General features: G+C 39.0%; 2 protein-coding genes across 2 annotated transcripts; both read right to left on the bottom strand.

The window, feature by feature from the left end:
- Positions 1-163: 163 nt before the first annotated feature.
- LOC142971972 (major histocompatibility complex class I-related protein 1-like) lies at positions 164-4,197 on the bottom strand. Its single transcript, XM_076112723.1, has 5 exons — positions 4,149-4,197; positions 3,167-3,433; positions 2,645-2,923; positions 566-868; positions 164-282 (listed from the first exon to the last, which is right to left on the bottom strand). Exons 1-5 carry the CDS (start codon positions 4,195-4,197, stop codon positions 164-166), a joined length of 1,017 nt encoding a protein of 338 aa, XP_075968838.1.
- Positions 4,198-6,636: 2,439 nt separating this feature from the next.
- On the bottom strand, positions 6,637-10,896 carry LOC142971973 (major histocompatibility complex class I-related protein 1-like). Its single transcript, XM_076112724.1, has 5 exons — positions 10,799-10,896; positions 9,812-10,078; positions 9,290-9,568; positions 7,036-7,338; positions 6,637-6,752 (listed from the first exon to the last, which is right to left on the bottom strand). Exons 1-5 carry the CDS (start codon positions 10,845-10,847, stop codon positions 6,637-6,639), a joined length of 1,014 nt encoding a protein of 337 aa, XP_075968839.1. The 5' UTR covers positions 10,848-10,896.
- Positions 10,897-12,549: the final 1,653 nt, after the last annotated feature.

A 12,549-nucleotide genomic window follows, 5' to 3' on the forward strand; every position in this document is an offset into this window, starting at 1 on the left:
TGAAGAAAATACAGAGTTTATGAAAAGAAACCAACAAAACACTTTTGCATGTTTAGCATGAATTTCACTGATTTCTGCTTTGACTGTAAATGTGGGAGAGCTCATACAGTATACGCAGTACGTCTTCTACTGTGTTGAATCCAACAGTGGAGTAAAAATGGCTTCACTCACCATTATTGTTCCTCCTCCAGATGAAGAGTCCAGCGATGCAGAGTGCCAGAAGCAGCAGCAGTCCTACAACAACTCCAGTAACACCAGCAGCAGGAAACTCTGACGGAGAAACTGGAACACAAAACATTCACACGTTGTCTCTACCACAGATGATGAGAACAATGTTATCATAGAAATAATTGCCCAAACTATGACAATAAGAGTCAGAAGAAGAGGATAAGAGGTCGCAAACCTGATTCTTCTATCAGGATTAAGAGGAGGGTTAAAGATTTAAAAGTCACAACAACTCATCTGTTGAATTGACAACAAAATGCTTTTGGGCATAACCTCTGAAGTTATGATCCAGGTCTAGCGTTAGTTTTTAAACTTCCATCACATCTGATCTCAGTCTTACCCCAGTTGGTCCTGATCTGTGCTTTGTCCAGTTTGGTGACGATGACGTCCTCCACACCAGAGAAATGAAACACACAGTCGTACCTCCTCCAGTCTTCAGGTGCGACTGATGAAAGGATCAGGTCCACACTGATCTGGAAGGATCCATCGTGGTTGGGGAGGATCTCTCCGTGGTCCAGGTCCTCGTGATGCTCCTCTCCATCTTTCCTCCAGTACATCATGGCTCTGTCAGGGTAGAAACCTGTAGCGTGGCAGCTGACTGGGGAGGAGGGAGTCTTCTGGAGGAGAGACACTGAGGGAAGGTCTAGGGATTTAAAAACAAACAAGAAAACTGTGTATAGGACTTAGGCTGGCATGTTATGCATCAATACAAATAAATCAGTTTAAAACCATCAGTAAATATTGATGCACGTTAATTTCTTACCCTGGACAGTACACATGTCATGTGATTTAATTCAAATGCACATCATGCAGTCTACTTACACCACCAGGGGGAGCCTTATTCATAATAATGTAAGACTGAAATCCTGTGTTGATCAAGTATGACCACTAGTTGGCACTGTATACGGGGTTTGATGTGATGGGGAGGAGGTGACGGGAGTAGAAGGAGAGTAGCGAGAGACGGTGATCTGACTTGGTGCGGTTCCGTGGAAGCTTGACTAAAGTTATGAGAAAAACCCAAAACGTGTTGGAATGATTAATTCCTTTATCATACACCCACGACGCTTACAATAATACTACACTTACCTAATTAGTACTAGTGAGGCACTGCAATAAATAGTATATTTAATATTAAACAATGACAACATCTGAGGGTTGTGAGATGTAAATAGAGAGTAAAAATAAAGTCCTGCTACACAAATCTCTATTAATCATTCAGAATGTTTTTGTAATCTGTGTTTATTTGTGAAATAATGAATAATAGTTTGAACTCAAAAAGCCTTGAACATTTCATTTGAATTTGTTTCATTTTGAGGGTTTATATTTAAAATAAATTATTTGAGAGGTTTAGACAGGAAGTGTCTCTTTGTGTTTGTCTCTCTCACCTAGACACAACTGTTTGTAATGAATCTAAACCAAAGCCTTTAATCCTTACAATGCATTGCATTTTATAAGCTTGACATGTTATTTATTAAATGTAAAGATATCTAAATCAGTGAAAATAATACTGTTTAATAACCATGTTTTTCATGTACTGAATTTTAATTTAAGGACCATTCATCATTAAATCAATAATCTATTCATTGATATTCCTGAGTATCAGTAATCATCAATAAATATTGGTCCCAGCTCTAATTATTATTTATCTTAATATTAACATCCCAACATGAAGTACTGGGAGTTACATGTGTTCATGTATCAGATGCAGATGTGAATGATCTCACTTAAAGTCACGATGAGGAACTTTAACTGATTATGAAACAGTCTCAGTCTAATACTGATGCCTCTGAGTGGGAACATTGGCTATTTTTATATAGTGAATCTTAATGCTTGTCATCTGAGCCACCGGGTCAGATTTAACGCAAATTTAGACAAAATCATGCAGGTTCATCAGAAGCTCCACGGACAGACCATGATCCGGCTTCCCTGCAGCCTTTGGCCTTGAGCCAGCGTCGGTGGAAGGTGGAGAACTTTGCACCCGTCAGCGGCGGCTTCTCTTCCAGCCAGTAGAAGCGCTTCATCTTGCTGCTCCGCTGGGAGCCAACACAAACACCATGCTGCTGGAGGCCCAGGCCGTGTTACTGGGCCCGCTGGAGGGAATGGAGTCACGGGAGAACCAGAACCAGGAGTGCATGGAGCACACTGTCAGACCTCTGCTGCAGTAAATGAGAGGTTTTCTAAAGGGACCCTGGTGCTCACAAACACGACCGCTTTTATCCACATGGACCGCCAGAATCAACACAAAGTTAAAGTTCCTTCTAGTAGCTTTAAGTGAATAAAGTTATGAAATAAAAGTGGAGAGGACGCCAAGAATAAAAGAGATGAAGTGAGGTGAGAGAAACTATGTCCATATTTACTCTACATTAAAAACAGAAGAGGCGTGTGAACACTTTAGTGTCATCAGGTCACGTGAATCTACCTGTTCTCTGCAGAGAGCTCCTCCCATAGTGCACATACTTCTTCAGCCAGTGAGGACATGTGTGGGTGTAGAAATATTTATTGTATTCTAATGTGGCTTTGTCAGCATCCCATCTAAGTTTGGTGCTGAACGCCTGCTGTCTTGGTGCAGTCCACGTCAGCGTCTGCAGGTCCAACACAAGGAAGTCTTCTCCATCATAACCAAACTGACTAAAACCAATCACCTCTCCAGTCTCATCATCCCACTCACAGCCGCTCATGGTCTGTAAAATGTGGGCACCTGAGAGAGGTAGAGAGGGAGAAAGTGACATCGCAGCACAGACGATTATTAACACATAACATCACATCTTCACCACAGAGACACGCTGATCCACCAATTACTGGCTCTGTGGAAGCCACTCAACATCTGCTGGAAAACAGAGTGAAAGTCCATATTCTCTTCATCAAAAAGCACTGGCATGTGTTCATACAGGAAGCTACATCTCAGCAGCTAAACGTTAAACATGAACATAAACAGACCTACCTCCAGTTTGGTTTAAGCGCTGCTTCAAGCCGTCAAGGTTGGTTCTGAAGAACTGATGATTGATAGAACACATCTGAACATACCACTCCATGTGTTGTGGATCATCCTTTATAAAATCTCTCATCCAGTCCTGTTTAGGCTCCACGATCTTGCTGTTGCTGTCACAGTAACCCACCTGGACTTCATCGACCATCCCAAAACCCACAAACTCTGGAATGTTTGTGACTCCAGAAGTTGCAGTCACGACATATGTCAGGGAGTGTTTCACTGCAGAACAAAGAAGGTTTATTGGAACTGAATTTGTATACATTTTGTGGATATTGATGGTCGTCAATTACAAAAAAAAGGAGTATTTAAAAATATGTTAAATCACAATGAGCTACATAAAGAATATGTTATAGACCCACTAACGCTACTAATTGTATGTTGTGACTTTGTGCATTGAGCAACGAGTCATGTAGATGGCCCGTGTACAATAATAATATATGTTTTATTGTAGCCTTATTTTAAATCATGTAACTTTGGCCTTCTTACAGCAGATATTTGTTCATTTGCAATTGTGTACTTTAGGGAATTATTATTATTAGCTAGTCAACGTCTTGTAATAGTTGTCGTATATAATTTGATTTACAAACAATAATATATGGGGATAGCCTCTATCCTCCCTAAAGATACGGACATTACTTCACACAGAGGTTATGAACAACTTTTACTTTCCAACACTAAAGCATGAATGCAGCATATGTGTCGTTCTGTAACGCACTGACGAGTAACCTACATGAGAACAATACATAGGCTGATCATGTGAAGTCAGTGTCAGATGGACACGTTTGAATAACGGAATTATTATAAACACGTGTGACGGAGTGAAAGTGAAACTATGACTCCTGATGTCGCTCTTTATAAAGTGACTGCAACGAGTTTTACAGCGACAATAATAACAGGAAACAGCGTAACGGTGAGAGTCACAGTGTGATCTTACCTGTAGATGCAACATGACAGAAGAGCAGCAACATAAATAACGTTTTCATGTTGTTATGATAAGTAAACATCAAGCTGAAGAGCGAGTCAGGTGAATGAAAGTTCGCCTTTGATACCGGGCATGCGCAGTGTAGGTGTGGCGTTACCTTTGAGTCATAACATCACCACATATGGACATACAGTACATGGTTTTCAATGAACAGGAAGTATGAACAATTTTAATCTGAAAAGTAACTATAGTTGTCAGACTAATAAGAAGTATGATAATTCCCTCTTAAATTTAGTGGAGTAGAAGTTTATGCAACTTTATACTTCTAAATGGTAATACTACAAGTAGTACAAGTACCTCAACTTTGTATGCAGCCTTGTGTTTGAATAATATTGCTTAGTTAGCGTACAGTCCTCCACTGTATAGACAGGTACAAAGGTACAACAAAAATAACTTTACATTCATGATGCAGCTATTGACTAAAACATATTTTTATACAAAACTTGTATTCTGATGTTTCTACATATTTCTACAAATATACAGAGATGGAAGAAGTACATATATTGTACTTTAGTGAAGGCAGCGATACCACAGTGTGTAAATACTGTTACAAGTAAAAAGTCCTGCATTCAATAATTTGTTTCTTTAGTAAAAGTGCAAAAGTATTAGCATCACAATCTGTAATATGAAGTACCAAAAGTAAAGGTACTCTATGCAGAATGGTCTATTTTAGAATCATATATTATATTACTGTATAATAATTATTGATGCATTGATTTATCTCTTTAATGTTGCAGCTGGTAAAGATGGAGTCAAACTACTTTATACTGCTGGGAAGCTTAATAGATAACACATCATAATAAGTTGATTTATACTTTGTAATCACCTGAATCTGCAAAGTATCTACAACCGTCAAACACATAGTGAAGTAAACAGTAGTTCAGTATTTCCCTCTGAAATCTAGTGGAGTAGAAGAGTAAAGTAGCATAACATGGAAATACTCAAGTAGGAAACTTTAAATACTACTTAAGTAGGACCTACAGTTAAGCAAATGTAGCTACTACTACTACTGAGTTACATTCCAGCACTGCAAACATATTTATACAAATTATAATGTATTGTAATGCTGTTGTTAAAGTCGCAGACAAACGGACCTACATCCTGTTCTCCTGCAGGATGCCGCTGCTGCTGCCTCCAGCAGCCTGAGGGGAGTGTGTTGAGGCAAATCTTGCGATATTTCCAGTGAGACCTCTTTTGTCATCACAAAGCCGTTTTGCACCCAGGCAAGAAGAGTATTGTAGAAAATGCACCCCAGTAATGACACCAACATGGAGGCAATTCCTACACATAGGAAGTATATGATAAACAACATTTCCAATACCACAAAGACGTTTTCAGCTCGTTAAATAATGAACAAAATGCTCCGGGCATGATGATTTAATGGTTAAACTTGCCAAGTCTGTTGAAAATGTTAGCGTGCAAAGACTCAGATTAATGGATAACCTGGTGATGCTGTTTTAAATGTAGCACTGATCTAAAGCGCACCTTTTGGATGCAGTCAATAGAAAAGACACCAACACAACAGTTGTACCGTAACAGAGATGTCTTTATTTGTGTTGATACAACTAGAAAGGTTCACTCAGTGATTGAATTAATATAACCCACAATTTGCAAATCCCACTTAAACATGCAGCCATAACTGGCCACCCAAAATATAATGCAGTTTGCATTACACATCCATCAAACATGTAGAAAAAGTTCTGAAAATAGCACCAAATGTAAACTGTGATATTGCAAAACTGTAAAAGATATCAAAAAGCTGACTTATGCGTTAATAGATTGCTGGACCATCAGGGGTGAGCTGACGACCGTTCATGTAAACATTGTCAAAAAACTGAACCAGAAAAAGGAGAGGACATCTGGAAAGTACCCAACCTCAAAGCACTTGGAGGACCTCATAGAAGAGTTCCAATTAACTTCATAGGAGTGCTCCGACACAGGAAGATCACAAACAAAGAAGGAACATATTGATTATATCCTCTCTCATGTTGGAAAAGGCAGCTGACAGAGAAAAAAACAAAGTATGACTTCAAATATCCCCAAACCCTCCAAAATACTGTCTGCGTGTCGACCTCAAGGACCATGGACAGAAGAGGACCCATCCATCATCCGGTCTGTCACAGGTCAGAACAGATAAAAGGTGAGCCAACCATTGGTTCATCAGTGTGACTGAAGACCTGTTTGATGCTGCAGACTTTGCCACGACAACTCTGGACATTTCACTCTGTGTTTGCAGGAATGAATCCTGAAACAAAGAGACGTTACAATATTAAATGTTAAAGAAAATACAGAGTTTATGAAAAGAAACCAACAAAACACTTTTGCATGTTTAGCATGAATTTCACTGACTTCTGCTTTGACTGTAAATGTGGGAGAGCTCATACAGTATACGCAGTACGTCTTCTACTGTGTTGAATCCAACAGTGGAGTAAAAATGGCTTCACTCACTATTATTGTTCCTCCTCCAGATGAAGAGTCCAGCGATGCAGAGTGCCAGAAGCAGCAGCAGTCCTACAACAACTCCAGTAACACCAGCAGGAAACTCTGACGGAGAAACTGGAACACAAAACATTCACACGTTGTCTCTACCACAGATGATGAGAACAATGTTATCATAGAAATAATTGCCAAAACTATGAAAATAAGAGTCAGAAGAAGAGGATAAGAGGTTGCAAACCTGATTCTTCTATCAGGATTAAGAGGAGGGTTAAAGATTTAAAAGTCACAACAACTCATCTGTTGAATTGACAACAAAATGCTTTTGGGCATAACCTCTGAAGTTATGATCCTGGTCTAGCGTTAGTTTTTAAACTTCCATCACATCTGATCTCAGTCTTACCCCAGTTGGTCCTGATCTGTGCTTTGTCCAGTTTGGTGATGATGACGTCCTCCACACCAGAGAGATTAAACACACAGTCGTACCTCCTCCAGTCTTCAGGTGCGACTGATGAAAGGATCAGGTCGACACTGATCTGGAAGGATCCATCGTGGTTGGGGAGGATCTCTCCGTGGTCCACGTCCTCGTGATGCTCCTCTCCATCTTTCCTCCAGTACATCATGGCTCTGTCAGGGTAGAAACCTGTAGCGTGGCAGCTGACTGGGGAGGAGGGAGTCTTCTGGAGGAGAGACACTGAGGGAAGGTCTAGGGATTTAAAAACAAACAAGAAAACTGTGTATAGGACTTAGGCTGGCATGTTATGCATCAATACAAATAAATCAGTTTAAAAGCATCAGTAAATATTGATGCACGTTACTTTCTTACCCTGGACAGTACACATGTCATGTGATTTAATTCAAATGCACATCATGCAGTCTACTTACACCACCAGGGGGAGCCTTATTCATGATACTACTACACTTACCGAATTAGTACTAGTGAGGCACTGCAATAAATAGTATATTTAATATTAAACAATGACAACATCTGAGGGTTGTGAGATGTAAATAGAGAGTAAAAATAAAGTCCTGCTACACAAATCTCTATTAATCATTGAGAATGTTTTTGTAATCTGTGCTTATTTGTGAAATAATGAATAGTTTGAACTCTAAAAGCCTTGAACAGTTAATTTAAATTTGTTTTATTTTGAGGGTTTATATTTAAATTAAATTATTTGAGAGGTTTAGACAGGAAGTGTCTCTTTGTGTTTGTCTCTCTCACCTAGACACAACTGTTTGTAATGAATCTAAACCAAAGCCTTTAATCCTTACAATGCATTGTATTTTATAAGCTTAACATGTTTTTTATTAAATGTAAAGATATGTAAATCAGTGAAAATAATACTGTTTAATAACCATGTTTTTCATGTACTGAATTTTAATTGAAGGACCATTCATCATGAAATCAATAATCTATTCATTGATATTCCTGAGTATCAGTAATCATCAATACATATTGGTCCCAGCCCCAATTATTATTTATCTTAATATTAACATCCCAACATGAAGTACTGGGAGATAAATGTGTTCATGTAGCAGATGTGAACGATCTCACTTAGAGTCACTTTGAAGAACTTTAACTACCATCCACAGAAAAAGAAATTGGAACTCAGCGTACCTTTTGGTGATTTTCGTGAAGAAAAACGCAGCTAATCCATTCAAATCCACGCCAGAATGTAGTCCCTCCACCCGGCTGTCTGCCCGTGTGAAAATGGCGTTTCTGGGAGGTTCTGGGACTAAATGGCCAACATTCAGTCAGCTTGACCAATGAATTTAGACATGGGGGTTGTGCCAAGCATATCGAGATTTGTAGTGGCAAAAAGGCTGTCAATCTTCTAAATAACGCGCCTACTGCTTTTGTTAGGCTCTTCCGCATTCAACAAGGTCTCACATGATGAAATACGCCAATCACAGGCCTTACAAAGGCTTAAAGAGACACGGACTGGGAGGAGAATATTTTATGGAAGAGAGATATGACAGCTGAAAATGACTCAAAATGATGCTAAACTGCTTTATTAGGATTATTGAACACTCTTAGTGATAAGACAAGTGAATGTATAGTTAATATATAGTTATATAGTATATCAAATTAGAATAGAGCAGCGCAACAGCTGGTTCCAAAAATGAGAATTTGGCTTGACTCAGACCTCATTTATACTGGCCTGCTTCACTCAATCGAAGTAAGATTTGTTGTGGAGACTGTAAAACACATTGTGCTATGACTGTGGCGTATTTTTAGGCTTTGATCTGCATTATTTCAAATAAATATTTTCAATACAAGTGCTTTTTTTCAGGTGAACCTGAAACTTTTTCAATTTGAGCTGTGTACCATCTTCATTCAATATTAACCAGTAACATATACACAATATTTACACATCTCAACACATGTCACAAGTGTTACCTGTATTCTAGCATCAAGATTATTCTAATAGACCTTGTAGTTAGAGCTGTGGACTCTCTTGAGTATGGGTATGCAATTTTCGAGCAGAGGCCTAAAAATAGGGCTAGGGTTCTGTCGTCACCAAAAGGTAAGTGGAGAGGACGCCAAGAATAAAAGAGATGAAGTGAGGTGAGTGAAACTATGTCCATATTTACTCTACATTAAAAGCAGAAGAGGCGTGTGAACACTTTAGTGTCATCAGGTCACGTGAATCTACCTGTTCTCTGCAGAGAGCTCCTCCCATAGTGCACATACGTCTTCAGCCAGTGAGGACATTCGTGGAAGCAGTAATATTTATTGAATTCTGATCTGGCTTTGTCAGCATCCCATCTAAGTTTGGTGGTGAACGCCTGCTGTCTTGGTGCAGTCCACGTCAGCGTCTGCAGGTCCAACACAATGAAGTCTTCTCCATCATAACCATACTGATTAAAACCAATCACCTCTCCAGTCTCATCATCCCACTCACAGCCGTTCATCCTCTGTAAAATGTGGGCACCTGAGAGAGGTAGAGAGGGAGAAAGTGACATCGCAGCACAGACGATTATTAACACATAACATCACATCTTCACCACAGAGACACGCTGATCCACCAATTACTGGCTCTGTGGAAGCCACTCAACATCTGCTGGAAAACAGAGTGAAAGTCCATATTCTCTTCATCAAAAAGCACTGGCATGTGTTCATACAGGAAGCTACATCTCACCAGCTAAACGTTAAACATGAACATAAACAGACCTACCTCCAGTTTGGTTTAAGCGCTGCTTCAAGGCGTCAAGGTGGGCTCTGAAGAACTGCTGATTGCTAGAACACCTCTGAGTATACCAATCAATGTGTTGTGGGTTATCCTTCATAAAATCTCTCATCCAGTCCTGTTTGGGATCCGCGATCTTGATGTTGCTGTCACAGTAACCCACCTGGACTTCATCGACCATCAGAAAAGCCACAAACTCTGGAATGTTTGTGACTCCAGAAGTTGCAGTCAGGAAATATTTCAGGGAGTGTTTCACTGCAGAACAAAGAAGGTTTATTGGAACTGAATTTTTATACAAATTATGGATATTAATGGTCATCAATTTAAAAAAAAGTAATATGAGAATTTAAAAATATGTTAAATCACAATGAGCTACCTAAAGAATATGTTATAGACCCACTAACGTTACTAATTTTAGGTTGTGACTTTGTGCATTGAGCAACGAGTCATGTAGATGGCCCGTGTACAATAATAATATATGTTTTATTGTAGCCTTATTTTAAATCATGTAACTTTGGCCTTCTTACAGCAGATATGTGTTTATTTGCAATTGTGTACTTTAGGGAATTATTATTATTAGCTAGTCAACGTCTTGTAATAGTTGTCGTATATAATTTGATTTACAAACAATAATATATGGGGATAGCCTCTATCCTCCCTAAAGATACGGACATTACTTCACACAGAGGTTATGAACAACTTTTACTTTCCTCCACTAAAGCATGAATGCAGCATATGTGTCGTTCTGTAACGCACTGACGAGTAACCTACATGAGAACAATACATAGGCTGATCATGTGAAGTCAGTGTCAGATGGACACGTTTGAATAACGGAATTATTATAAACACGTGTGACGGAGTGAAAGTGAAACTATGACTCCTGATGTCGCTCTTTACAAAGTGACTGCAACGAGTTTTACAGCGACAATAATAACAGGAAACAGCGTAACGGTGAGAGTCACAGTGTGATCTTACCTGTAGATGCAACATGACAGAAGAGGAGCAACATAAATAACGTTTTCATGTTGATACGATAAGTAAACCTCAAGCTGAAGAGCGAGTCAGGTGACTGAACGTTCACCTGTGATACCGGGCATGCGCAGTGTATGCCCGGTAGGGCATACACTGGTATATACCAAGGTAGGCGTGGCGTTACCTTTAGAGTCATAACATCACCACATAAAGACATACAGTACATGGTTTTCAATGAACAGTAAGTATGAAGAATTTTAATCTGAAAAGTAACTATAGCTGTCAGACAAATAAGAAGTACGATAATTCCCTCTTAAATTTAGTGGAGTAGAAGTATATGCAACTTTATACTTCTAAATGGTAATACTCAAGTAGTACAAGTACCTCAACTTTGTATGCAGCCTTGTGTTTGAATAATATTGCTTAGTTAGCGTACAGTCCTCCACTGTATAGACAGGTACAAAGGTACAACAAAAATAACTTTACATTCATGATGCAGCTATTGACTAAAACATATTTTTACAAACTTGTATTCTGATGTTTCTACATATTTCTACAAATATACAGAGATGGAAGAAGTACATATATTGTACTTTAGTGAATGTAGCGATACCACAGTGTGTAAATACTGTTACAAGTAAAAAGTCCTGCATTCAATTTGTTTCTTTAGTAAAAGTGCAAAAGTATTAGCATCACAATCTAAATAAAGTGAAAAAATAACACGTGTGATAAAACTTAACCAGCAAAGTTATTTAATCTGGTGCATCATATTATAGCATCTCACCTCCTCCATAGATTTGGCACAGGTAAGGAAAACGCCAGACGTTTCCAATCCCCACTGCAAAGCCAATACATGTCAGCAGGTACTGAACCTTGTTGTCCCATTTGGGTCTCTCCTCCACCCCAGAGTCTTCTGCTTTGCCCATCCTCAGCCGGCAAAAAGCACAATCCCAGCTCGTCTCTGTCTTCCTCCCTTTAGTGGGCTGTCTTTACTGTTCAATTCAATTTATTTTGTATCGCCCAAAATCACAAATTGACCTCAGAGGGATTTACAATCTGTACACACACGACATCCTCTGTCCCAGGACCCTCACACCGGTACAGGAAGAACTCCAAACAAAACCTTTAACGGTGAGAAAAAAGTAAGAAACCTCAGGGAGAGCAACAGAGGAGGGAAGTGTACAGAATGAACAACATAATAGAGTTACAACACATTCAATGCATATGACATGAATGATTCATGGACTGTTGGTTAATCAGTAGCAGCTTTGAGTCACGGTTACAGAATTTATTGTTTTTTAAGAGGAAATCAGGCCACCGGGATTTCCTGTCAAAACACCGGGCATGATGATTTAATGGTTAAACTTGCCAAGTCTGTTGAAAATGTTAGCGTGCAAAGACTCAGATTAATGGATAACCTGGTGATGCTGTTTTAAATGTAGCACTGATCTAAAGCGCACCTTTTGGATGCAGTCAATAGAAAAGACACCAACACAACAGTTGTACTGTAACAGAGATGTCTTTATTATTGTTGATACAACTAGAAAGGTTCACTCAGTGATTGAATTAATATAACCCACAATTTGCAAATCCCACTTGAACATGCAGCCATAACTGGCCACCCAAAATATAATGCAGTTTGCATTACACATCCATCAAACATGTAGAAAAAGTTATGAAAACAGCAACAAATGTAAACTGTGATATTACAAAACTGTTAAAGATATCAAAAAGCTGACTTATGCATTAATAGA

Source organism: Anarhichas minor, unplaced genomic scaffold, assembly GCF_050575085.1.
Source record: "Anarhichas minor isolate MPS153535 unplaced genomic scaffold, ASM5057508v1 ptg000051l, whole genome shotgun sequence".
Lineage (NCBI taxonomy): Eukaryota > Metazoa > Chordata > Actinopteri > Perciformes > Anarhichadidae > Anarhichas > Anarhichas minor.

What these genes read in the sequence shown, in the direction of transcription:
- LOC142971972 (XM_076112723.1), bottom strand. Translation starts at nt 4,197, where the DNA reads ATGAAAACGTTATTTATGTTGCTGCTCTTCTGTCATGTTGCATCTACA. An exon ending in GCGCTTAAACCAAACTGGAG is followed by an intron (nt 2,924 to 3,166) that starts GTAGGTCTGTTT and finishes TACCTCTCTCAG; the next exon opens with GTGCCCACATTTTACAGACC. An exon ending in GAGCTCTCTGCAGAGAACAG is followed by an intron (nt 869 to 2,644) that starts GTAGATTCACGT and finishes TTAAATCCCTAG; the next exon opens with ACCTTCCCTCAGTGTCTCTC.
- LOC142971973 (XM_076112724.1), bottom strand. Translation starts at nt 10,847, where the DNA reads ATGAAAACGTTATTTATGTTGCTCCTCTTCTGTCATGTTGCATCTACA. An exon ending in GCGCTTAAACCAAACTGGAG is followed by an intron (nt 9,569 to 9,811) that starts GTAGGTCTGTTT and finishes TACCTCTCTCAG; the next exon opens with GTGCCCACATTTTACAGAGG. An exon ending in GAGCTCTCTGCAGAGAACAG is followed by an intron (nt 7,339 to 9,289) that starts GTAGATTCACGT and finishes TTAAATCCCTAG; the next exon opens with ACCTTCCCTCAGTGTCTCTC.